This window comes from Alligator mississippiensis, chromosome 2 (genome assembly GCF_030867095.1).
Source record: "Alligator mississippiensis isolate rAllMis1 chromosome 2, rAllMis1, whole genome shotgun sequence".
NCBI lineage: Eukaryota > Metazoa > Chordata > Crocodylia > Alligatoridae > Alligator > Alligator mississippiensis.
Window position 1 is genome coordinate 168,658,386 of NC_081825.1, and position 27,623 is coordinate 168,686,008.

Below are 27,623 nucleotides of genomic sequence, written 5' to 3' on the forward strand. Positions count from 1 at the left end.
AAAATGGCTGTGTTGAGTAATGAGCTTACATGTTTCAGAAGTGATATCACATCTCCTTTGGAAACTTGGCTCTCAGACAGGCTTCATAAAGAAGAATGACTACACCATTTACTTGCATGGCAAATCTGAAGCAGTAAGGAGAGAGCATGGTGTAGGTTTTCCTATCAGAAATGAACTTATGTCATTGTGTGAAGCTCTGATTGCAGTGTCCATACGTACCATGACACTTCAAGTTAGACTAGAGAGAGAATTCCTCAACCTCATCAGTGTCTATGTTTCAACTCTGCAGGCTAGGGATGAGGAGAAGGACAGCTTATATTAACAGCTGGAAGAACTGATCAGCAGGATTCCACAGAAGAAACACATCCTAGTACTTGGAGACTTCAATGCAAGAGTTGGGTTCAATGTTGAAATCTGCCCTGGGATTCTGGTTAGGCTTGGCATTGGATATATGAACAAAAATGGTCAGAGAGTTCTTGAGCTCTGTACCAGTCAAGGCTTATTGGTGACCAAAGCCTTCTTTGCTGGTACCATCAGAAGAAGAACATTTTGAAGACACCTGAGGTCTAAGCACTGGCATCAGCTGGACTTGGTGCTGACAGGATGTATGTACTTGAAAGCTATCCTTCATACACAATCCTTTCAAAGCACAGACTGTGACACAGACCACTCCCTTGTCTTCTGCAAAGATTTCAAGTTAAGAAGATCTACTGAAATAAACCTGTTGAATAACCTCATATTTACTTGTGCCAAATCAACAATCCTTTCAAGAAATGGCTTTTCAATTAAGAAGCAGCAAAGTCAGCCAGAACAAATGAAACTGTATCATATGCATGGGAAGCCCTGAAGACAAACATGTACAATGAGACATCAAGAGTTCTGGAAAGAGTACTACGAAAAACATCATCTGGCTTGTAGACCATTCAGAGGTATTGGTGCCACTCACTGAGAGAAATAAGAACTGCCCTAATCAACCTACAAGTCTACTCCTACTACTGATTCACTCAACAACCTAAGAGAAAATCATAAGGCTGTTCAAACAGCTTCTAAGAGGTGTGTTCAAGGATTTTGGCTGGGTCTCTGCAACAGCATCCAACAGGCAGCTGATGCAGATGACAATAGACGGTTCTACTGAGAACATTAAAAAGGCCATTGGGCCAACAAAGTACAATATTAGACCTGATAAAGGGAAGCAACTGGAAGATGTGGATTGAGCACTATGGAAAGATATACTCAAGGGAGTCTGTAGTAGACCAATGTGTGCTAAATGAATTGCCTGGGTTTGAAGTTATGACTTCACTGGATGCCAAACCTACACTAAGAGAACTTGAACAATGCATCAAAAATATTTCCAATAACAAAGCTTCAGGATCTGACTGTTTACCTGCTGAAATTTACAAATGTGCAAACAAAGGCCTGCTGCAAAGATTGCACAAGGTACTGCTACGCTGTTGGAAGGAAGAAATTGTTCCACAAGATTTCAAGGATGTTTATTTCATCAAACTCTGTGAAAACAAAGGAGACAGAAGTGACTGTAATAACCAGAGATATATCTCTTCTCAAAACTGCAGGAAAAATCTTAAGCCATATTCTTTTATGTAAACTTCAAACATTAGGTGAGAGAATCTATCCTGAGAGACGGTGTGGTTTCTGCTCGGAAAGGCCCACCACAGATATGGTCTTCTCTGTGAAACAACTGCAGGATAAATGAAGAGAAGCTTATCCCACTGTACATGGCTTTTATCGATTTAACAAAAGCCTTTGACACAGTTGATCAGGGTGGGCTTTACATTGTTCTGAAGAAGCTTGGTTGTCCACCTATACTGCTAAATCTTGTGAAATCCTTACACGATGGCATGAAGGCAACTGTAATGTATGAAAAACAAGAGTCTTGACTCATTCAACATCAACAGCAGACTGAAGCAGGGCTGCATACTGACTCCCATATTGTTTAACATTTACTTCTCAATCCTGCTTCAACACACGTTCCATGATGTTCGAGAGGATGTCCATCTCAGCGCTAGACATGACGAAGGACTGTTTAACATTGCAAGGTTCAGAGCTAAGATGAAGATGAATGAGATCATCATAAGGGACCTGTTGTTTGCAGATGACACAGCACTTGTGGCTCACAATGTCACATCTCATTACCAAGTTCTCTGACTCATGCAAAATCTTTGGACTAGCAATAAGCTTGAAGAAGACTGTTATCATGCACCAAAGCTCTTCAGAACCAGTTCCAGCTGACCAATTTTTCTACCTTGGCTCTACTGTTACCAGCAATGTAGATCTTAATGCTGAGCTCACTAGTAGAATTGACAAAGCAGCCATGAACTTTGATTTTATGCAAGACAGAGCCTGGAACAATAACAAACTGTCAAATGAAGTGAAAATCTGTATTTATGAGATATATGTTTTATCCACTCTCCTATATGGTTCAGAAACATGGATGACCTTTACCAGGGGTGTCCAACTTTTTTGAATGTGGGGCCAGATCATGAACTTTTTATCACCCAGTGGGCTGGCAAGCCATATTCAAAGATATCACAGGAAGTGGTATCATATCAGGAAGTGATGTCATGTGACCTTTGACACCAATAAAGTTGCAGGGGTTGACATGGTGCTGGTTGACATGGCATGCATGCCTGGGTTGACATGGTGCTACAGGAGCCGCTTGGCTACAACCGGGTTGACCTGGTGCTGGAGAAGCTGTGGGGCGAGGCCGGGGTTAACCTGGGGCCCGCCCAGCCTGCCGGTGCCATGCCCAGGTTGACATGGTGCTGCAGGACCTGCCTGGGCAGAACCAGGGTGGCACCAGCCAGGAGAAGCAGCATGCAACTGAAGCTGGCTTCCCATGTGCTGCTGGGGATGCCTGCCCCACTGCCGCCGCTCCGCGCCCCGCAGTGCTCCCTCTGGGCTCTCTGCTTGCCTTGCTGCTGTGGCTCCGTGCTCCCTACCAGCCTTGCCTTCACCGCTGGCTCCGCGCCACTGTGGCTCCGTGCTCTGTGGCTCCACGGCCATGACTTTGCGCTCCGCAGTGGCAGTGCTGCCATCACCGCAGGTCAGATAAAATGGCTTGGTGGGCCGCATGGCGACCTATGGGCCATATGTTGAACAAGCCTGACCTATACCAAACATATCAAGAGACTAAATAGCTTTCATATCAGCTGCCCACATTAAATTTTTTGAATAAGATGGCAAGACAGAGTGACAAATGTGGAAGCGTTTAATTGTGCTGGTATGTCATTCATGGGAATGTTGATTAGTAAGAAAAGACTTAGGTGTCAGGATCGTGTCAAGCAAATGCAAGCGAAGATCCTCCTTCTTCCCTTTCTCAACGATGGGCAATATAGTTCCCCTTTTCCAATGATCCTCCAGGCCCTAATTTGACCTCCAAAATTTTCACAAAAATGACAGCCAATGGCTCTGAAATTACCTTAATTAATTCCTTCAGTACCCTAGGTTGTACCCCATCTGGACCTGCTGACTTGAAGACATTTAGCTTCTCTAAGTAATCCATAACCTGTTCTTCCAGTACTCTATGCTGTTTGTATCCTTCTCAATCTTTGCTGCCAACGAAACATGATCTAAAATCTGACTTTATTTGTGAAAACTGAGTTTAAAAAAAGGTATTAAATACTTCCGCCCTTTCTGTAACATCTGTAATTAGTAAAGGATCTACTGTAACATCTGTAATTAGTGTAAAGGATCTACACTTCCTTGATCCTCTTCTTATTTCTGACATACTTGTAGAACCCTTTTTTAATTGCCTTTACATTCCTTGCTGGTTGTATTTCAAATTGTGCCTTGGCCTTACTGATTTTTCTCCTTGAATGGCCATGTGATACTTTTATATGCTTCCCTAATAATATGACCCAATTTCTACTTCTTGTAGAATCTGTTGTTTCAGTTTGTTGCGGAGATCACTGTCTAATCAGGTTGGTCTCCTGGTGCACTTCCCATTCTTCTATCATATTGGATGCAATACTCAAGATACATTCTGTATATGGTAACATTGGTCTGCAGAAGGAAAAGATTACTCATTGACCTCTTTTTTTTCTTTTTCATTATTTTTCACTGTTTCCGGAGTCCATGGTCTAAGATAAGAGCTGAAGCAAACAGAACCATAATTTTAGATAGGAGCAGTGAAACAAAAAAAAATACTCATCAGGTAAGTGAAGAGAAAGTCATCTGACAAATAAATTACAGGCACACAATTTCCCCCTGGGGAAATGTCCTTTTTAATTTTTTTTTACGTTAACCTCCACATTTCAGAAACAGTTCTTGTTTCCATTCCCTCTGGTTCTTAAAGTTAAATAAAATGGAACAAGCTGTAAAGATTTGTATATACTCTGAGTATTTAGCATTAAGTATACTATACATTCCATTTATTTAAATAGCAAGTTAGAGTTTTACTTTTTTTTAGAGATCTAAATATAATTCCATTTTGGCCACTGATAACTATCTTTTATAAGGACAATAAATTAAGATTTGAATTTGCTCTGATAAACTTGATTTAAATTCCTTTCATCTTCATGTAGCTAAAACATAAAATACATTTCTCTAAAAATCAACATCAGATATACACAAGCAAATTCCTAGACTGTCTTGTAAAGGAACAAGGAAATAAAAAGGTCTAGTATTCCAATTAATTTCACGCAACAGGCCTGGGTAACAGACCCAGTAGTCCAAGAATCCTTTCCCATTTTCCCTGCATGCTTGCTGCTGTCAGCAGCAAACATTGGAAGAAACACCCTATGACATCCTGTACTGGTAGGAAGGAGGGCCTCAAAACATAATTTTGATGTTCAGTGCAAGATATACATCATGAAGGGGGAACAATAATTGCATAAGGCTTTATAGAGAATTGGCTCCCTAATGAACTTACTCCTATTAATATAATTTTAAATAATTAAATTCACCTTACCAGAATATTTAGGAAATTCTTTAGAGAGAGCTCTCAAAGGTGTTGTAAGAGTGTCACTGTCCACCTTCTGACCAATAAATTTCACTGCTACTACTGCATATGGAAGGCATTGCCTAGGCTTATCCACTGGTTTTGAAAGTGCATTGTATTCATAAAAGTATATCTGTAAATAAAAAGAAAAAAGCCCACAGAATATAAATGTTTTGTTTTATCAACAGCTAAACTTGCATGAATGATGACATTTCTTTACAGTACAATCTCCATACAAGCTAGTAGATACAATAATGTGAGTGGCATAACACGTCAAGATTTTTTTTTAAATTTAAAAGAACTTCTATTTAGATTTAAATTTTTCACTTGCATATTGCGTCTGCTTTATTTTCTTCCTACTTTGTAACCTTATATTACTGAAGTAGATCATATATTTGTTCCTTTAGTTAGTGTCTTAATTTTTAGAGTTTCAGATTTTAGAGAGTTTTTCCTTAGATAAGAAAATTTATACTTAAAATGCTCATCTCCATCTTCTCTATAATTACCCTACAGATATTTGAAGACTTATCAAATCCACCCTCAATATTCTCTTCTCTGGACTAAGTAATCCTCACTCCTTAGGCCTCTAATCATTTTTGTCACTATCCACTGGACTCTTTCCAATCTGTCTACATCTTTCTTGAAGAGTGAGGCCCAAAACTGGATACAGTACTCCAGGTGAGGCCTCACCAGTGCCAAACAGAGTGGCATAATCATTTCCCTTGATATGCAAGTGATCCTCCTGTTAATATAACTCAGGATGCCACTGGCTTTTTATTGCAGCAAGAGCACACTATTGGCTCATATTCAGATTACGGTCTACTTCAACCCCCAGATCCTTCTCTGCAGTACTGTAGCCTCTCCAGTCATTTCCCAGTCTGTATTTGTTCATGTAATTATTCTGCTCCAAGTGCAGGACTTTGCACTCGTCCTTGTGGAATTTCATTTGATTGCAGACCACTTCTACAGTCTACCCAGGTCATTCTGAACCTTACCCCTGCCTTCCAGGTAGTGATACTACCTTCAAAACAATGCTAAGTAAGTAAGGTTATTTAAATAACAACTCTTCACTCAAGTTCACTGGCATTCATACTTACACATAGTTTTATAATCTAATTATATATCAATGCAATAACAGGTTGACATTTGTGTTTCACAGTCAGAGCAAAACCAGGATTTTTCATATAGGGATGGTTCACTATCCACTTAATTCTCAGCAGGTTTCCAAATACATTCAGCTACTTCCTGTGGCTTTTACTTCAAAGGATGTAATTTGTCTAACCAGATGAAGCACCAGCTCTATTTGTCTGACCAGATGAAGCACCAGCTCTAGCCCACACAGCTGATCAGAGAAGCGGTACCCTATGAAATAAAAACCACAGTAAGCAGCCAGAGCACCATCAAGGTCCAGCAGAGCTATCTATAACTGTGTATAGAATATCCCCTGAGATTTTGCAAACCCTAATTTTTGCAGGAGTTAGCAACCTAAACTTACAAAGAATCTGGGCTCTGCTGTAGTATGATTGGACTGCAAAGGGCACATGTTTGATATCCCTGCTCTAAAGTAATACACCTGAGGAACGTTAACTCTAAGTTAGCTAAGCATCTGTGGGGAGAACTCCTAGCTATTACCACAACTTGTAAATTTAGAGCAAGTCCAAAAATCAAGGCTAAGGTGTTAAGAAAGGAACTGCAAATATAGTTAAAATATTCACATCTCCATTTAAATAGCTCTGGGCAGCTAACTAAAGAAGTATTAACTAACAGCTTCCTCCGTGTTCCATTATGAGAAGCTTTGAACACACAGTGGATAAAACCTAGTTAGTTAAAAGCTTTTTCTGTGGGAGTGCAGTCCTACATGAAGCAAAACATATGCTTCACAGCTTGCCGATTCCCTTAGCAATACACTTTCATCTGCTTCACTTCTAAAGGCATAGGCAGTCATAATATTTGAAATGTTCCAAGTGCCTATTTGAAATGTGAAGTGCTTCAGAAAGTGAGGGTACAGATGAGGCTACAGATATATGCAGCTGATGAAGTACTTCAGAAAAGGGCCATTCTACTTCAAAAATGACCTCAGACAAAAACAGAAACAATTTTGAAGCACTTTGGTATGAAGCACTTCATGTCACGCTTGCACCCAGTATCAATCAGGGCATGTCCAGCCTGCAGTCCCAGGTGCAACTGCCACATATACAGGCTTACCCAAGCTAGCTTAGGTATTAAGCACCAATGTAGCTATGATCTTATTGCTCCTACAAAGGCTGGGCAATAAGTCTACCTGGGATTCTGGATGGGCACCCTAACAGTTAGTTTAGGTTGAAGATCATGCTACTACATTCTAATTACCAAATTACAAGGGGCAAAAATTCTTGTGGGTGGTGTACTTTACTGGAACAACTGTGTGGTTTGGTATGAAATAGGCAATGTTTCAGGTATCACAGGACCTTTCCCTAGGTCTCTTAATTACAAGAAGCATTCAAAAAGTATCCAGCCTGACCCATTTAATGATATCCCAGGGCCCAGCAGATTTCACAGATCAAAGTACTGAGGTTTCGATGGGTTTATTTGTTAGCCGTCATTTTTCCATCAGTTCAGAATTTGTATAAGGACATGTGGAGTGAGTCAGTCACCAAAAACTGGATGCATGAAGAATGAAATCAAAGAGGTAATCAAGTACCTCCATGGGAAAGACTAGGTCCCAAAAGAAATCCACAAAGCCACAACAGCAACACTGAAGGAGGATGCTCCTTCATATACACATTAAAACAATGAAGTACTTACATTTTAGTGAGCGCTGAAGCACTGAAAAATGAGCTAAAGTTTAGGCACCCCAGAGAGGTCTTCACACCAGCACAAATTAATTCAGTCCCCAAGATGGTGATGAGTGGCAGATCAATCTGGACTAGGGCATGAGCACAGGTGACTGGTAGGTGTCATAACCCAATGATTTTAAGTGCCTCGGCACGATGGAATTTTCCCGCCACATGAGAGTCTCTGTGCGCAGCAAAAGTTTTCTGTTGCAACAGAAAACTCCTGTGCAAGAGAGTTCCTGCCATTCGTATGCAAATTTGTGTCCTATCATTGGCCGATTCTAAATTATTCCTACGTGGCGGCTAGCGATTGGATCGTTAGCCGTATAAAATTCTGTGCAACTTCCGCCCAAGTTGGAGAACTTTGAGCACACTGCAGAGTGACTTAAGAGAATTCCTGACTCGTGGCAGAGCGAATCGATAGCCTGATCAACTATAGATTTTTCTCCCCATCACCGAACGCTATCCCTCGACGTAACCCCTTTTTCCTGCATGCCTGGTTCGTTTACGGACTCGCTGGCCTGGGTTTTCGCCAGCTGGAGCAACTCATGTAATTATTTAAGCGATCGGACCACCTGCGTCGCGGCTACTAGCGGCGTAAGTAAAGCTTTTTTGCAACCAATATGTTTTGTCTGCCTCTCCATTCACCAGCCCACCCAACGGCCGAGCAATTTGTAGATCACAAAAAGAGTGGAAAAAGAGTGGAGAACAAGGCTATTCCTTGGGGAGTTCGGGTGTATAATGGGCAGCGATCGGGTCTACTATCGACCCCCGGAGGAAACATCGGCCATATCCTTAGCAGGGTGAAGGCGCGGAAGGCAGAAAAGCTGACCCCCGCTCAGGAGTTTACCCAATGCACCCAATACCTGAGGGAAGGAGGGGAACCCACCCCAACGGACTGGTTCAGCTGTCCAGATTTGGTGCCTGGGTCGCGTGGTCATGAGCTCCTCGTTCAGCTCCGGGAGGATCTGGAGACCAAGGGCCGTCACGCGACCAGTTGGGGTTTAACCAAGTGGAAAAAGGAAAAAATGATGAATGTGTTGTTCCGTTCAGTAGCAGGTCTACTAAGAGAATATGCAAATTTGGAGGTTCAACTGCATACGGTGGGCAAGGAGTCGCTGGAGTGGACGGCGGAGAACTCCAGATGACGCTTATCAATAGTGCCGGCCGCATGGTGCCACTGATAGAACATGGCGCCGAGAGAAACGCGAGCCATCCGGAGAACCCGGAAAAGAAGGGTGGAGCTTCGGAAGAACCGGCGGGAATCCACCTAGCAACCCCGCCCCCTGAGGTGACGCCGTTCCCAACGGCCCCACCTCCTTGCCACAGGGAGGGGATAATGGGAGGAGGGATGTATCCAGCGCTCCCGCCTAAAGAATTTAACTCTCTCTCTCTGCCGCAGCTCACCCGATAGCTGTAATGAAGCGTGTTGCAGATGAAGAAGGTACCACGCGTACCACTGTTACCTCTCGCACACGTACCCGACCAGAAATACAGGAACTTTGCAAGGAATCTAAAATAAAACCGGAAGAGACTTTGGCTATGTGGCTGGGGCGACTAATAGTAGAATTCGGATCTGACATCTTAGACAAGGAAGAAGCAAGTGCCCTGACCTGACAAGCGGCGTGGAGCGGAGGGCATGCTACTGATCTGAACGTGGTCACGGACAGTACACACTGGCCCATCCCGCTCCCGGCGCTTGTAGTGGGACAGGTAACCCACAAATTCCACGCCTGGCATGAGGGTCGCCCGCAGAAGGCCACTGCGGAACAACTTCTCTTGGCCATAATCGGGGTGTCATATCTTTCACGGAGCCCAAGAGCAAATCCAATGGGGTTAGCAGCAACCCAACGCAAGGAGAGATGGGCTCATCGCTACCTATTAGACCCCGGAGCAATTCCAACGCCTCTGGAAGCTATAGACGCCTGTGTAGAGGTATATGGAGGGACAAATGCTGTTACGCTCCGACTCTTTCTGAACCCGATGGCGGGTCAGCCAGTAGGAAATCTCTTGGGCCATCTCCCACGACTGCAGGCTCTCATGAAACAAAGTGAAGGAACTTCTAATGATGTAAAAGACCGATCTTTGGCATACCCAGTCAAAGCACCAAGACGTCAAGAATTTAACTCCCGGCGAGAGCTACGGTGGTCACCTCAAAGAACATTAGAGGAAAAGAACATGTTCGGGTTCCTTCTCAGTCATTCCGGACTCACAAAACAGCAGCTGCGTATTTTGGGGGATAAGACCCAACACCATCTGGCCGAAGCATTGGGATTCACGTTCAAGGACCAACCAAAAACAAGTAATGGCCGTCGGCTCTGCCGGCGGCCTTCTCCAACTCAAACCTGACCCCACTGACCCTCGTCCTTACGCCGAACTTACTGTCTACGACCCTTCTGATCCAGATGACAACAACGAGTACTCTTCCTCCTCAATACTGGAGCTCAAATTAATGTAATTACCTCAACGATACCCCACCAGAAAACCACCAAAACGATTAAGGTACAAGGACTTAACACTATTGCAGTCACAACAAAAGTCAAATTCTTAGTCCAAGGTCATCAATACACTCTAGAGGCCATGTTAGGGGGCTTCAACATTCTAGGAGTCCCGGGGATTAAAGCACTTGACCTTAAAGAACAAGTGCTACAAGCATTACCCATTATTATCCCAGAGCAGGATTGGCATCGACCAACGCTTTGTAACATCTCTACCTGGCGGTATCAACCAATCCCAACCAAGGGTCCCCTAAAAAAGTCCCTTACTGACCTCCTGCGGCGGCTCGAGCAACGAGGTTGTATTAAAACTGTAACTGCTAGCACCTACCTGTCACCAGGATGGGGAGTTGCGAAACCTGGAAAACCCAACGAAGCCCGGCTAGTCGTCGATTATAGGGAGGTCAACAAAAGATGTCAAGTACTTCAACAACCTAATCCTTCTACTCTACCACAATGCATGTTCGAGATGGCTCAATTCGAAGTATGTGGGTCGGGGTCACACTGGATTTAAAAAACATGTTCTTTTCAATCCCGATAACTGACCCTAAAGGAGTACTAAATATGTGCATTGATGGCACTGTGTACAGATGGACGGTTTGCCCGCAGGGGTATCGCAATGCTCCGTCGCTGGCTACTGGTGCCATGAACAATAACCTGAAAAATTGTCATGCCTCACATTCTCTTCCCCCAGAGGAGGAATTAAGAATCTGGAGTTATGTCGATGACATTGCTATCATGGGTCGTGATAGTTCCGTCGTTATCAATATAGTTAACCAACTAGTCGCTCACCTTCAGAGTGAAGGATGGACGATCAACGAGCAAAAGTCATGCCTACATCCTGTAGATGACATCACGTTCCTCGGCACCCGATATATTGGTTCCATCCGCCACGGAATCTCACATGATGGTCCTAACATCGATCCATTAAAGACATTCCTCCCCGTTACTAAGAGACACTTTCAACAGCTTTTAGGTCACTTGAACTGGTACCGGCATTATGTTGAACCCAGTCATCTGGCGCTCCTTACTAAATTACAATGACAGATCCGTGACAAATCTCGAAAATCCACACCTTGGACAGAAGGAGATCAGCGGAACCTACTTCGCCTGTTAGCCACGGTTAAAAACACAGAGCTCCACGCAATCAATCTTGGCAAGCCATTAATCGTAACCCTTGGGTTCACCACAAATCACGTATGGGCTGTTGTGCACAACCCTCGCGATGAGCTAGTATACACTGCCCATAAGACGCTTCAAGCGGCACAACACCGGTATGGAGCTATAGGGAAAATCCTCCTGGCTGGACAACTAGTGGAACCATTAGCAAGGGGGCAAGGGACACTACGCGCTCCCGGTGCCACATTGTTACCCTTGCTGGATGCGGAAAAAGTCGACCCGCATTTTCAGAGGGAGCCTAAAACGTGGAATACGTTGGTGCTTACCCACCATTACAACTGGCACTGCTGGAAGTTTGAAGATATGACGCCCAATCCTAGCCCAGGAGATGAGGAAAAGGTCCCTACATTGTATGGAACCTCTGCCCCGGCATGGATGGCTTCAGATGGAACCTCCCGACATGGCGGAGGCTATGGGTACTATTGCAAGGCTTGTCACGATAAGGAAATATTTCAAGCCTACCCAGATGACAATTCAGCCCAAAAATGTGAATTGTTAGGATTCCTCAAGGTACCGGAGCATTGTCTGACACATCACGACGATATGCTCCCAGTTCCAATCATCGCAATCGACTCGCAGTACATTTACAAGATTCTTACTGGTACAGCCCTTCCCACCGAAAATTTGGATGATTGGCAAGACATCTGGAAAACGTTAACTAAATTTGCATGGCTCCCGTTGGTTAGGCACACTAAGTCACACCGTCCGGACACTGACCCAGTGCATGAGGTCATCGATAAACTCTTAGAAGACCCATTTCGGACCGAAGTAGTGTTACCCATTACCACTAACTCTGGTACTGAAGTAAGTCCGTTCCTTACGTGGCTTCATGAAAATTGGGGTCACCCTGGACCGCGAGCTTGCCATCAACGTTGGCGCCAAACCATTACGGAGCCGGCCTCGTATGGAGTTCGGCACAATTGGGAAAAGGTAGCTCAGGCCTGTGAGATATGTGCTAAGGAGAAGTGTCATCAAACCACACATCAGCTCGGAGCTTTCGACTCTTCGCAGTTCCAGGCAGGAAAAGTCTGGCAGGTAGATCTGCTAGGACCCCTCCCAGGGTCTAAGCCTCCAAATAAAGGATTAGTCGTCGTCGACTTGGGAACAAGACAGTTACAAGTCATTCCCTTACGAAAAAGCAATGCCACTGCTGTTGTTTCTGCTTTAACTGCTGTATTTGCCACCTGGCAACCTCCTCATGAGATTCAGTCTGATGGGGGACCCCCTTTCAACTCTAACGCTCTAGACAAATTTGCTCATCTTCACAATGTAACATGGCATCTCCATCTGCCGTACCACCCGCAGTCCAATGGTGTTGTAGAAAGACATATAGGCCTATACAAAGAACAACTTCGTCTCAGAAGGGGAGGGACGTTTAAAAACTGGACTAAATTCAATCATGATGTTCTCATCTCACTGAACACCGCAAAAACGTTATGGGACGAAGCTAATGTCAAAAAACCTCTACCTTGGGAACCTAAATTCCAACCAGATGAGTTAGTGTGGGTCTCAATACCGCACCACCGCCAATCTCATCCACAAGTTCACAAAGGAACTGTTCTATGATCGGGACAGTACCCTAATACCTATACTGTCCTATTAGAGGAAAAGCCCGATCGTCCCCCTATTATCGTTCATCACAACCGGATGACTTGTCGTTCTGACGTTCACCTAGTATCTTTATAGTAAATCCAATTATGATTCTCTTTTGTTTTGTTTTGTTGTTGTTTTCTTTCTTTACAGGCCTGACCTCAATAAAGCAATAATCTACAGCCACTCGATTGTGAGATCCGTCGGGCACCCAGCTGCGGTTCCTTCGAGTCAACGTAGTGACGGCTATGGAGGGGGCACCGAGGCAGCGAATGTCCGCCGGGCCAGAACTCGCTCTGGCGCTGCTCCTCTCTCATTTCTGCTGCAGTGTATTAGTTAGACCTGTTGTTGATCCGTACGTAACAGCAGTTTGGGGGAAGAATGTCACATTAAAATGTATGATTGACATGAATGAAACTATAATACAAGTTTCATGGGAAAAGATATATGATAAAAGTGCACAAACTATTGTTGTGCATCATCCCAAATATGGGGTCTCTGTTCAAAGAAAATACCACAGGAGGGTGTTGTCTAGAAGTTCTTCGCCCATTGATGCGACGATTAGTCTGCATAATGTGAGTTTCTATGATGAAGGAGAGTATATATGCAAAGTAACTACATTCCCATTGGGAAATACACAATCGTTAACAATTGTAACTGTACTTGTTGAGCCCACTATAAGTTTTACCAAAGGGCCAAATTCTCTAATAGATGATGGTGTTGGGACCCAGGGCAGCCGGCCAGCAGCTGTCCCTGACTCCCACCCGGGCAGTTAAGGGTCCGTCGCCTTAGAAGGCCATCAGGCAGGTATTTGTGACGCTTGGAGTAGAATTAATTAGGTGGACGCTTATCAGTTGTAAAGCAAGATTATTTACTCACGCCGTCAAGGTGGTGAATAGCGGAGGTCAGAGATACTTGGTTAGTTACAGCTTAAGGTTCATAGGTCATAGGTCGGTCTGCATAAGAGTTCATCGGTCGGGCAGATAAATAGAGAAAAAAGTCGGGCCGGCAGGTCGTTGATTTACATCTGATTAGGTCGAGACGGGGGAGACTGACAAGTGATCAATTTGTCAGTTATTCTCACGCATACGTTCAGAGGTTTTTCAGGTGTGTGTGCGGAGGTCTCCCATTCTTCACGGAAGCGAAGACAGGTTTTATTTGTGTAATAGCCAATTGCTTTTTGCCACGTCATAAATTTAATTAGAATCGCCAATTATCTAGTGGTCTTCGCTAGGGTGTTATCGTAGGGACACTCCCAGACACTCTCCTGTCATTCCGACCAATTACAATGATTTATGTACAGCACAGAAGGCTAAGTTCTATTTCATGTTGGTGTTGCAGTTATAAATTTCTTTTTGACATGCGCAGCAAAAAAAAGCAGTTACTATCATTATTGTTAACCCTTAGTTAACCTAGTGTAGAAAAAAACTGTTTTGAATGGTTTTACTTGTTTGTGACATGGGCACTACTTAATTTGGTTGTGACAGATGGAAAGTGGGCAGTGGCAGCCATTTGTACAGCAGCCACTGGGAAACCCACTGCAAATATAAGTTGGGAAGGAGACTTTGGTAAAATGGAATATAATTCAATTTCCTTTCCAAATAGAACAGTAACAGTTACAAGCTGATATAAGATCATTCCCACTAAATTTGCGAGGGGAAGGCGTATAACTTGTATCGTGAAACACCTAGCTCTAAACAAAGAAATAAGATACTCTCACGTACTAGACATCCAATATGCCCCGGAAGTTTCAATAACTGGTTATGACGGGAATTGGGCTTTCGGCGGAGAAATTGTTCAGCTTAAGTGCAATGTTAATTCTAATCCGCCACCTATAAAAGTCACCTGGACCAGGCTAGATGAACAGTGGCCTGCGGGTTTAGTATCCGTGAGTGATATGCTATATTTCAGTGGCCCATTAGCCTACGAATACATTGGAACCTATATTTGTGGGGTAACAAATTCCATTGGTCAAAGAAGCGATCAATAAACTATCCATATATTAGATCCTTCTATTATTATTACACAATCATCCACGGTTCCATGGTATCCTTTGACTGATAACATTGCGGGTTTGGCATCGGCCTTAACCTTAACAGCAATGCAGGAAAGCAATTAGGGTACCATTATCGGTAGTGTAACGGGTGGAGCTTTCTTTCTAATACTTGTAAGCATTTTAGTTGGAGTTATCTGTTATGGAAGAAGGTGAACGTTCCGTGGCAACTATGTCACTGAGGACCACACTCCGTCGACTGACATAGAGGAAGAGTCTCAAGTAGATGTTTCCCAGTCAACTGATGATTAATAATTATTGTTATAAGTTCAAACTGTTATATTTTATAGTTTGTTAGAGACCGGTCTATAAAGTTATTTGTTAATATATATATATATATATATATATATATATTTGTTACTTAAGCATTGCAAAACCAACGAGTCCTTAGACGAACTTTACTTGAGGCACGTTCATGTGTTTAAAATTCCAGCTGTGCCGTCAGCAAGGGGGCATGTCATAACCCAATGATTTTAAGTGCCTCGGCACGATGGAATTTTCCCGCCACGTGAGAGTCTCTGTGCACAGCAAAAGTTTTCTGTTGCAAGAGAGTTCCCGCCATTCGTATGCAAATTTGTGTCCTATCATTGGCTGATTCTAAATTATTCCTACGTGGCGGCTAGCGATTGGCTTGTTAGCCATATAAAATTCTGTGCAACTTCCGCCCAAGTCAGAGAACTTTGAGCACACTGCAGAGTGACTTAAGAGAATTCCTGACTCGTGGCAGAGCGAATCGATAGCCTGATCAACTATCGATTTTTCTCCCCATCGCCGAACGCTATTCCTCGACGTAACCCCTTTTTCCTGCATGCCTGGTTCGTTTACGGACTCGCTGGCCTGGGTTTTCGCCAGCTGGAGCAACTCGTGTAATTATTTAAGCGATCGGACCACCTGCGTCGCGGCTACTAGCGGCGTAAGTAAAGCTTTTTTGTAACCAATACGTTTTGTCTGCCTCTCCATTCACCAGCCCGCCCAACGGCTGAGCAATTTGTAGATCACCTCAAGTCGGCTCCGGCCGTCTGAGACAGTAGGGAGGCCATGTGCCCACTCTGAGATTGGCTCCCAACTCAGCACCACTCAGGACGGGGTAGTTTTTTTGCTGCGTGGGCCAGTGGCATGTTGCAGGGGCAGGGGGGACACTAAACCACAGTACAGAAGTATAGGAGTGGATATGGGGCTTTTGGCCCGCCCCCAGATTGTACCCCCCTAGACTCAGGAGGCACCAGTCGCCTCTAGGCATGAGAATGTAAATGTCACAGCTACCAAGAGAGCCAGCCTAGTGGATAGGTCTGGGAATGGACCAGGGATTACAGGGATGGGGGTCAGAAGCCAAGAGTCAGGAACCAAATACCAAGCTAGGGTCAGGATCTGAGAGTCAGAGGCCTACTTACCAAATCTGAGAGAGAAACTACAGTGTGAGGTCCAAGAACAGATACAAACTAGGATCAGGAACCAGGAAACACATTTGCAGGAAAATCCAAGGCCAAAATCCAGGAACAAGCCAAAAAGCAGGGTTAAGAACCAGGAAAACCAGAGAAGTTGCCAGGACAGGAGCTGCTCAGGGACTGGAAACCAGTAAGTTATGCAGCAAGGCTCATGTGCTGGAGTCATTCCTTAAAAGCAGCCCCAGATTCAATCAGAGGGAAAGGACACACCCACTTACAAGGGCTGCAAGGTAGGAGACTGACTGAGCCTTACACAGCTAACCTAGTTACTTGGGCTGCGGGGCAGAAGCCTTAGAGTGAGGACTGTGCCATGAAATTGGCATCAGCAAGATGGGTGCTCAGAACACTGAGTGTTGATCAGATTGTGGCAGGCCCCACACACACCATGCCGCTGCTAGCCTGCTCTGTCCGCCTAAGCGTGTTGCACCAGGGTCTACTTTCCTGCCATGACTTGATGTTACTTGAGGTTCCACTGGAGGAGGTTGTTCAGTGTCTTCCAAACCCTGGGTACCTCAGCTGGTGCTTCTTCTGTGGCGCCTCCTCCCCTAAGCATAGGGCTACACTGTGCATCCATTGCAACACTCCTGTGCTGGGGCTATGACCCCAAGAGCACTGGGCTCTGGACTGGCTGGCCCCTGGCCACGTCTGATAACACCCTATGGGGTGACTTCCCATGCCCTGACTTCTCCCAGGGGCCTGGTGTTGCCCAACCGGGGGTCTCAGGGCCTGAAGGTGTGTCAGCGTGGCAGGTTCTATAGCCTAGCTCTCTGGTGGGTTCACTTCACTAGTGGCACCTGGGCCACCTTTGTCTGCCCTGGCCACCATGTGTGTACCTGTGGGCCACGTCCAGCGTGGTTGTGGTCTTAGCAGGTTCTGAGTCCCCAATCCCATGGGTGACTGCCCCTCCACTGGAGCCCAGGCCCTTTCCTGCCTTGGTTTAGTCTGTGTGGGCCAACTCTGGTTTGGGTGACTCAATGCCTTTAAGAGATATGGGCTCAGATGCGGTGGGGAAACCCCTGCCGCAGTTGGAGCTGCCATGCTGCCTGGTGGTTGGTTGGCTCATGGTTCTGCCAACCCATGCCAGCCACAGGGAAGGTGTCCAGAGGCACTGCAGGTGCTCCCTCCTTCCTGCTCCCCGCAGTGTGTGCTGGGGTGGCTCCTTTGTCCTAGAAGCTTTGAGGAACTGGACCAATCCACTGCTCTGGTTCCAGCTGTGGGGCCCTGGATCGGCCACGTGCAGACTGGCCACCTAGAGCCGGCAGCACAATGAGTGGGGCATGGACCTGCCCCACAGACTTATTTCCAGAGAACTCTGGGGTGGTTTCAAGCAAACCCAGAAAAAGTTAGTGGAGGCAGGACTGTGATTCAGGATGAGACATAGGTTCACCACTTCAATCCTGAAACCAAACAGAAGAGTATGCAGTGGAAGGCAGTAAGGGACAGCAAAGGGATAAATACCTCTCAACAAACAGGATCATCAATGGAAAATATTATTCTGCTGAACTTCTGCCACAGTAGACAGGTGCCATTGAAAACAGCGGTGAAGAATACTGCCTCTTCGGGACAGAGCATCGCTCCACACATCCCAAGCTGCGGTAACCACAGCAACCAGATGCAGCTCTGAACTGCTTCCCCATCCAGCCTATTCACCAGATTTGGCTCCTCAGTCTTCCCCATATTCCCCAAGCTGATGGAAGTATTTCAATTATGATGAGAAGTTTAGTGCACAATGGGGGGTGGGGCTGGAGAGGGAGATAGGGGTTCCTCCCAATGAGATTACAGGGAGCAACAAAGCAACCACCTTCACTGGACAAACAAAAGGGTTTAACTGAAATATTTTCAAGATAAACAGGAGGCAGCAACAGGAGATGAACACAATAAAGGATTATTTAGTCTGGAGGAGAGAAGACTGAGAGTGGATTTAATAACAGGCTTCAATACAAGAAGGTTGAGAACGGAGACTAAACAATCCAAACAGCATGCAGCAACAGGAGACAAACACAATGCAGAACAGCACCATCTCTTGGTGTGAATCTTTAATACGCAGACATAACAGCACATAACTTTAGTGCTCAAACTTTTGACCCTGCAGGCCAGATGAGTGACATGGGGCCCCATCTGTGAGCTGGGTCAAGGCCTGGAACCTGGCATCATCTCCTCCTACCCTCTGCATGCCAGGACTGGGGCATGGGGGGCCCAGGACTGCCTCCCCCCCCATCCCAGAATTGGATTCCAGGGGGCTTGTACCACCCCTTCCCATCCCCCTTGCATCCGGATTGGGCCCCAGAGGCCCTGTGCCACCCCATCCAACCTCACCCACACTAGGATTGGACCCTGGGGTCCTACACCAACCCCAGCCCATCCCTGCATGCTAGAATTAGGCACTGGATACAAGGTGTAGGGGCCTGGGGTTCCTCATAAATCTGGAGATTTGGCATCAGGGGAATGGTGCCATCACTCCCGTGCCACCAAATTTCTCGATCCATGGAGAACCCCATGGGCCTGATGACAACTCTGTGGGTCAGATCTGGCCTGTGGACTGGAGGTTGAGCACCCCGGTATATAATAATGTGATTGTGCTACTCTACTGGGATTTGAGGTTGTTATTCTAACCAATAAGTAGGAATTGATTAAGGATGTGGAGATCATTGGAAACCTGGGGGAAATAATCACAATATACTAAAATTCATGATTTAAAAGCATGAGATCAGCAGAACTAAGATACTGGATTTCAGAAGGGCATATATCAACTGACTCAGGGAAATAAGTAGGTAAGGTGCCAAGGGAAGACAGACTGAAGGATAAAGGAGTGCAAGAGGGCTAAGAAACATCTAAAAGGCAAAGTATTCAAAGCTCAGCAAGAAGCTATTTCAGCACAATGGATGCACAAGAAAAACAGCAGAAGACCAACATGGCTGCATAAGAAGCTTCTTGGATAGCTCAAAATCAAATGGAAAACATATAGACAGTGGAAGGACAGGCAGGCCACAAAGGAAACATACCAAGAAATAACAAAACAGGGACAAAAACAGGGAGACAATGGGAAAAAATGAGTTCGCTCTGGCAAGGGAAGGACAATAAAAAGGGGTTCTATAAATATAGTGGTCAGATATGAAAGACCAAAGCACCTCAGTCTACTTCTAAACAGCCAGGATGAGCTCTTAACAGAAGATGCAAAGAAGGTGGTGTTAGAAACCAGGGCATGGGCAGTTGGGCAAATCGGGCAAAGTCCAGAGACAACTTATGGGGAGCCAGGAGTCCAGGTAAGCCGGTAGCCCAGGGGAAGGGAAAGTCTGGCCTGCAAGCCAAATCGGGCCTGCGGTGGGCTCCATTTCCCAGTACCCCTTGCCCATGTCATTCCAGCTGGTTTCCATGGAGACCCCAGGGGCAGTGGGACCCAAGGAGCAGTGACAATGTGTGGGACACCGGGAACAGTGACAACTTGGCGGGGAGCTGCTCCAGGGCCAGGGTCTTGCGGCAGTGACAGCATGGCCCAGAGCCAGGACGGAGCTGCAATCAGGCAGTGGTATGAAGGCAGCAGATCACAGATCTGCCCTGGCTCTGGACCACACTGCACCACCAAAAAATCCCAGCCCTGGAGCAGCTTCCTGCCCAGCCATGTGCTCCACCAGCACTGCTTGGGTCAGTCTCCATGGAAACCTGGCCCTGTGCTGTCATGGCCCCGCTGTTCCTGGGGTCCCCATGGAAACCAGCTGCAGCAACATGGGCAGGGGCTGCTGAGAAATGGAGTCTAGCCACTGGCTGGATCCACCATTTTGCCCACTCCTGCACTACCCTAAGCCAAAGTCTAGGCAAGCCAGGAATCTAGGCGAGAGTTTCAGGTGAGCAAAAATCAAGGAACTGTGGTGAGGTCAGAAGGGAGCACTGGAGTCTTGGCCCAAAGCTGCACCCAAAGCTGGGTGCAAGGCCTTGATCAGAGTTATTACAGTACCCCACTCACTAGGGCAGGGATGGGCAAAGTCTGGTTCATGGGCTGGATGTGATTGGCAATGGACACCATTTCCCAGCTGCCCCGGCACACGGCTGTGGCTGGTCTCCATGGAGACCCCAACTGCAGCTATACTGAAAGCACAAGGGTGGAGTTGCCATGGAGACCGGCTCGCCCATGCTGGCAGGGGATCACAGCTCTGTCCCTGCTCCAGACCAGGCTGTCACCACTGCAAGGAGCACTTGCTTGAGTGCCCCTGCCCAGAGCATGCAGGCTACAGATCACAGCTCTCCTTTGGCTCTGGAGCAAGCTGCCCCCATCGTTAAGATCCCAGCAGCTCCAGAGCAGCCCTCTACCCTGCTCTGCTGTGCACCCTGCCAGCATGGCCGGGGTCAGTCTCCATGACAACACCAGCCTTGAGATTTCACAGCACAGCTACGGCTGGGGTCTCCATGGAGTGGTCTCTGTCCCCATGTGGGCAGGGGCTGCTGGGAAGTGGAGTCCAGCTGCCAGCAAGGTTCCAACCCTGCCCTAAGATAATCTCTGGCTAGACAAGGCTTCTTCAGATAGGCCTGGTAGAAAGCTCAGACTAAAACTGGAGTGTGCACATTTTCTGTGTGCTTCTAGGAGTAATGGAAATAGGGATGGAACCCATAACTGACATAGAAGGGGCTGTGCTGGGTGGAGGTGTGTCCCAAGTTGTTGTAGGTAAACTTGGTCATGGGTAGGAGGGCAACCAAGTCATTTTGGTGGAAATTTAAGAAGCAATGCAGGTGATGCTCTAGCACCTGGTTGACCCACTTGATTATGATAGGTGGATAAAAGATGCAGGTTCACCCCTAAAAGCCAGAGAAACTCACACCAGAAGTGGGGTTCTCAATCTGATACAATATTAGCAGGTATCCCATGGAGCCAGAAAACGTGCTCTAGAACAACTACGCTGGGGTGGGCAAAATACAGCCCACGGGCCAGATCCGGCTCACCAGGCCATTCTATCCGACCCGCAGGGACCCTAAAAAATTTAGAAAATGCATATTTATCTGCTCCTGGCTGCCTGTCAAAGATGACAGGAACCAGGGGCAGTAGGACCCAGGGGAAACCAGCAGGAGCCAGTAACAAGGCCGGCACTGGACCCCCGCCCCAATCGGAAGTCTCTGCCTGATACAGCTTTCAGGCTGCTCAGGGACCACATGGCTGCATCACCAAACCATGGAAGCATGGGGCCCACACTGGTACCCCAGGGTCAGGAGTGGGAGGGAGGGAGGGTGTGTGTGTGCATGTGTATGTGCACATATGTGTGTGCATGTGTGTCCATGCATGCAATGGAGGAGAAAGAGAGATGGAGAGCAATGTGTGTGAGAGAATATGAGAGAGAGAGAGAGAGGCTCTGTGTGTGAGAGAGACTGCATGTGTGTGAGAAACTCTGTGTGTATGACTCTGTGTGTGTGTGTGCAAGAGAGAATCTGTGTGTGACAGAGAGACTGTAAGAGACTGTGTGAGATTCTGTGTGTATGACTGTGTGTCTGTGTGAGAGAGAGGCTGCGTATGTCATGGAAACACACGCAGCATACTTTTGGGTCAGGTCAGCAGAAGCTTTTATTCAAAAGAAACTACAGCTGTAGGGGGGATTCCAAAGTGACATGGATTTCCCAAGCACTTGGAAGGGGTCTCCCCCCAAGACAAAATCAGGAGGCTTATATACTTTTTAACAGTCTCTTACAACTCACATGATCATATAGTGAAATTAGCATAAAAGGCGGCTATAACATTACTTCATTACTTCTTTGCTGTAATCAGGATGGGAACTTATGGGGGAGGCGAGGTTAGTTCACAAACCTTCTTGCACCTGGAAATCAGAGTTGTACATAATTTTTGCTATCTTCAAGGCTGCGGTGAGCGAAGCAGTTGCAGAGGAGTTACAAAGAACAAACACTTTCCCTTATCTGTTCTACTGTACAGAGCCAGCCATTCTCCACAAAGCGGTTAAGTCATCTTATAACTTAAATGATCAAAGTTTAAGGCATTTTTTTTTTCTGATTCCACATATGTGAGACTGTATGTGTGAGAGACTGTGTGAGACTGTCTTTGTGAGACAGAAAGACTGTATGTGACTGTCTGTGAGAGCCTCTGTGTGAGAGAGACTCTGCAGGTGTGTGAGACTGAGAGAGACTGTGCGAGAGACTGTGTGTAAGACCATGTGTGTGACTGTGTGAGACAGACTCTGTGTGTATGACTGTGTGTGTCTGAGAGAGAGACAGACTGTGTTTGAGAGAGACTGCGTGAGACTGTGAGACGGACTGTGTGTGAGACTGTGCGTGTCAGAGACTGTGTGAGAGAGAGACTGTGAGTGTGAGAGAGAGAGAGAGACTGTGTGTGATAGAGACTATGTGCGCATGACTGTGTGTGTGCATGACTGTGTGTGTGTCTGTGTGAGAGAGACTCCATGTGTGACTGTTTGTGACAGACTGTGTGAGACTGTATGTGAGAGATTGCGTGAGACTCTGTGCGTGTGAGATAGACTGTGTATGTGTGAGAGACAGAGTGCATGCGAGAGATTCTTAATGTGTGTAAGACTGTGTGAGAGAAAGACTGTATGTGTGAGAGACTGTGTGAGAAAGACTCTTTGTGTGTGAAACTGACACTGTGTGTGTGTGCAGTGAGGTAAGGAGAGAGAGAGAGAAAGAGAGAGAGTGTGTTCATAGGGTGAGTCCCACATGCACACCCCACCATACACATGTACCCACACACCCGCTTGCACTGCCATACACTCAGACCCCCCAGCCCCTCACACACCACGACCACCATCCCCTACAAACCCCACAACTACCCACACCCCACATATCCAGACACTGACATGCTCCCTCACCCAACACTAACACCCTTACCCTCCCCACACCCCACATACCCACACACTAACAGTCCCCCACAAACCTATCCCCATGTTCCCACCCCCCCACCCCAATATACAAGAGTAAGACTTCCTTTTAAGCTATGGTGAAATCACCTTTATGTACACTACACAAACACATGTAAATCAGGGCAAAAATATTTTTTGAAATCAAATTAATGAATGTTGTAGATGTTCAGTTTTCATAGATTTCATAGATATTAGGGCTGGAAGGGACCTCATAGGATCATCGGGTCCAGCCCCCTGCCTAAGGGGCAGCAAGTCAGCTAGGGTCAAAGGATCCCAGCAAAATAAACGTCCAAAAGTTTCTTGAAAGTGTCCAGATTAGGTGCTTGCACCACCTCTGGGGGCAGTCTGTTCCAGGCCTTGGGGGCTTGGACAGTAAAGAAGTTTTTCCTTATGTCCAACCTAAAACCATTTTGCAGGAGTCTGTGACTTTTGGACCTTGTCATCCCCTAGGGTGCTCTGGTGAACAGGCGTTCCCCCAGATCCTTATGCATACCCCTGATGTATCTATAGGCTGCCACCAGGTCCCCCCTGAGCCTCCGCTTTTCCAGGCTGAAGAGTCCCATGGCTCTCCGCCTCTCTTCATGAGGCCTATTGTCTTGTCCTCTGATCATGCATGTGGCTCTCCTCTGGACTCTTTCAAGCTTCTCCACATCCTTCCTAAATTGTGGAGCCCAGAACTGGATGCAGTACTCCAGCTGCGGCCTCACCAAGGCCAAGTAAAGTGGGAGGACGACATCCTGGGTCATGCTCAAGATGCGTCGGTAGATGCAAGCCAGAGTTTTGTTCACTTTGCTAGCTGTAGTATTGCATTGGTGATTTTTAGAATATAATTTAGTATTTTTCTGGTTCTGAGATGGCAAAACCCTTGCTGAACGGAGTATTTCCAGGGGCAAGGGGAGGCAAAGGTCTGGTGGCTAAGGTCAGGGTTAGGGGGCGGGACTTCTGGTCACAAGATGGTGACCATGGGAGGGGGCACCTGTCAAGGGGTGGGGCTACCCATGCAGCCCTCAACAGCTTGCCAAAACTCAGTAAGTGGCCCTCCGCCTGAAATAATTGCCCAGCCCTGAACTATGCCATCTCATAGATGGTGGGCACTCCATGACAGAGGATGAAATGGCCATCTTGGTGAAGGAGTCTACCACCACTAAGACTGTGATGTGGTTCTGGGAGCATTGAAGGTCAATGACACAGTCCAGAGAGACCATGGCCCAAGGCCTGAGAATTGTGGGTAGGGGCTAAAGGAAGCCAAAGGGCTTGGCCCTACAGGAGTTGGTGTGGGAGCAGGTCTCACAAGAGACAATGTAGGCCTTGATGTCTGCCTGCATCTTTGGTTACCAGAAATTCTGGGCTAGGAGTCTCCTGGCTTAGCCTGGCCAAAGTGCCTCACCACCAGGGAGTCATGGTCGAGCGTTGAGTAACTCTAACCATAGTTTCACAGATGTGCCCTAGCAATAAAGCATGCCCCTTCTAACCTGAAGTTCTGTCCTATTTAGGACTCTTGATACAACAAACAGTATGGGGGCATCTCTAGGAAGGAGGGTTTTCCATGAAGTCCCTCTCCCTAGCCCCACTTCCAAAGTTTATGGGCACTAGGATACTTGATAGGTTCTATGGCGTGACATTAGAATATTCCTCCTTCCAAGACAAGGCATCCACCTTACCGTTGTGGACTTCTGGCCTGTAAATAACTTTAAAACTGAACCTGAAACAGAGAATATGTTAATGGCTAGAGGGTCTTGTTTTTCTGCTCAGGGTAAGACTGACCACATTTGGGATCAGGAAGAAATTATACCCCATGACCATACTAGTATGGACTGTGGAGAGTCTTGCCTTCTTTACAGCAGGAAGCCTGGTCCTTTTCCTTGGAGTTCTTGAGCATATTTTAACTAACTACGTCCTGTCTGTGCAGTGGCAGGATATTGATAGTGCCCTCATTCTCTTGCTTCACCTATGGTAAGTTAGAGTGGTTTTTGATGTTTTGGTCATTGTGCCTGGCAGTGGATGTGGATGCTGTGGATAAGAATGATAATTGCCTTAGGCAGGGGCTTGGACTAAATGACTTCCTGAGGTCTCTTCTAGCCCTATGTCTCTCTGATTCTATGATACCCAATGGTCAAACACTCAGGTTTGAAACTGCAGTCACATAAGCATGGGAGAAGCTAGAATTGGGACCAGGAAGAAAGGAGCCAAGAGCCAATATGTGGAAATCAGAAGTCAGGAACACTGTTCATAAATTCAGCAGCTAGCTATGAAGCTGCTGAAGAGCCTGTAGATGTTCAACCCTTGTGGGCTTAGGTAGAGGGTCCTCCTGCCCTTCTTAGCCTTTAGGCATGGCTAGCTTCATATATCCCAGCCTGGGCAAAGCTGCCTCTTATGGCTGCTGACAGTAACCCCAACTTCTTAGGTGACCCAGATCCAGGTCCTTCTGGGTGGGCCTGATGGAATGCCTGTACTATCAGAGTCGCTGTAAGTAAAGTGCCATCCCACCTGACCCCCAGAGTGTGTGTAAAAATGCCTGTTGTGTTCAATGAGGCACAAATCATTAGTGTTCCAATCTCCACCAGTAAAGGCACAAATCCCAACCCTACTGCTGATCCTGCTCTTCAGGTGACTCTTTAGGCCAGTAGTTCCCAACATTTCTTATACTCTGGACCGGCAAACACACTCAAAGAATTTTGGCACACCAGGTATAGGATTAATCTAATTTACATATTTAAATTTAATTTTTATGTGATGAAGGGTTGCAAGGATCGGATCAGGTTAGGGCACCAGGGGACCCTGCAGGGGAGGGGGCTGCACAGGTGGTGGCCTGGGGGACCCAGGTGGGGCTGCCTGAGCAGAAGGGGCTCCGCTGCCTTCCCTAGGAGTAAGCAGCGGAGCCACCTCCCCACCCTCCACCCCGGGAATTTCCCTGCCCACATCCCCTGACTCCCAGCCACGGGTGGGGCTGGGGGGGTTCCTCCCCAGCCTGGTGCAGGTCCTAGTACCTTTTGTGCAGGCAGTGCCTCACAGGGTGCAGCCATGGTGGTGACAGTGGAGTGGGGCACACGGAGCTGGCTGCCTCCCTTCCTCCTAGGGCTGCCCTGCCACCCAGCTTTAACCCTGCATGTGACTGCCGGCAGCGGAAGCCGCTCGCCTGGGCGGGCAGACGACCTAGCAGCCAACCCTTCGCAGCCCAGTACCAGGCCGCAGCCTGGTGGTTGGGAACCTCTGTTTTAGGCAACAGACAAGACCACAGAACATTAATCTAAATTGGGTCCAGCAGCAGTGATCCAATGGGGACAACTGGCCAGAAGCAGGAGACTTTTGGGGATACCCAGACAAGATGCCTCATTTCAAGCACTATTCAGTAAGACAGATTGATTCAGATAGATGTGTAATGTATGCATTGTGTAATGTAATGCACTGTGTGCACTGAAAATGTGATGCGAGTGTGTGACAGAAGGGGAGCAACCTTGTGGAGTTTGCCGACTGACCATGGACTACAAACCCCAGAGGCACCTGGAAGCAGGAAGAGGAAGTGATGAGGAACCCTGCAGAGCCCTGCTACTGGACTGGAAATCCCAGAATATCTTGGGGACAGCAGGAAGAGGTGGTGTGACCTCTGAGCCCTGGCTGGCTATGTGCCAGAAGCCCTGGGGGTGATGGTGCTGCTGTGAGCTGGACTGAAAGAGACAGGAGCCTCTGCACAGCACAGATTAAATCACAGAGTGACTGCACATGGTCCCTGACCTACAGACCTACAAGGAGTGACCCTGGACTAAAGGCTGGTTCTTGGGAACACCTCTGGAGTGGGCAGGGGACCCTGTGTGCTGAATGTATGTACCCCAGTGGTACTGACCACTACCTGTTTGCTTGCCCTCTAAGTGTATGTTGTGAATGCCCATTTCCCTGTGTATTTGTCCTTTCCTGTTGGCCTGTGACCCTAACCCCTTGGATACTCAATATAAAGTGAATTCCTCATTGGCTGCCTTGACTAGGCTACAGGGTCGTAGGTCCCTTTCTGTCCTGGTTGTAGCTTGTGCCCATACTTGGCAATGTACAAGGGACACCTGGGCACAAGAATATAGGATAAATTGGCAAAAGACCTCTCCTAGCTTTCCTTCCATGTAATACCCCCAAACCTGCAGACCCAGCAATTACTAGATCCTCCTGTGGGCCTCAGGGTGCATCACTTAGAGACAAGCTGCCTTCTAACTTTATAGTTTGGTTTTTTTAAATAGCT

The 27,623-nt window shown here is 46.8% G+C and overlaps 1 protein-coding gene across 4 annotated transcripts in view; it reads right to left on the bottom strand.

The window, feature by feature from the left end:
• Nucleotides 1-27,623, bottom strand: part of TEX15 (testis expressed 15, meiosis and synapsis associated) — a 74,410-nt gene that overhangs the window by 24,222 nt on the left and 22,565 nt on the right. For all 4 annotated transcript variants that reach the window (XM_019493545.2, XM_014607378.3, XM_059722384.1 and 1 more), the window contains exon 6: nucleotides 4,928-5,090. In XM_019493545.2, coding sequence (XP_019349090.2) covers nucleotides 4,928-5,090 — 163 coding nt within the window. The remainder of the gene's footprint in view (nucleotides 1-4,927; nucleotides 5,091-27,623) is intronic.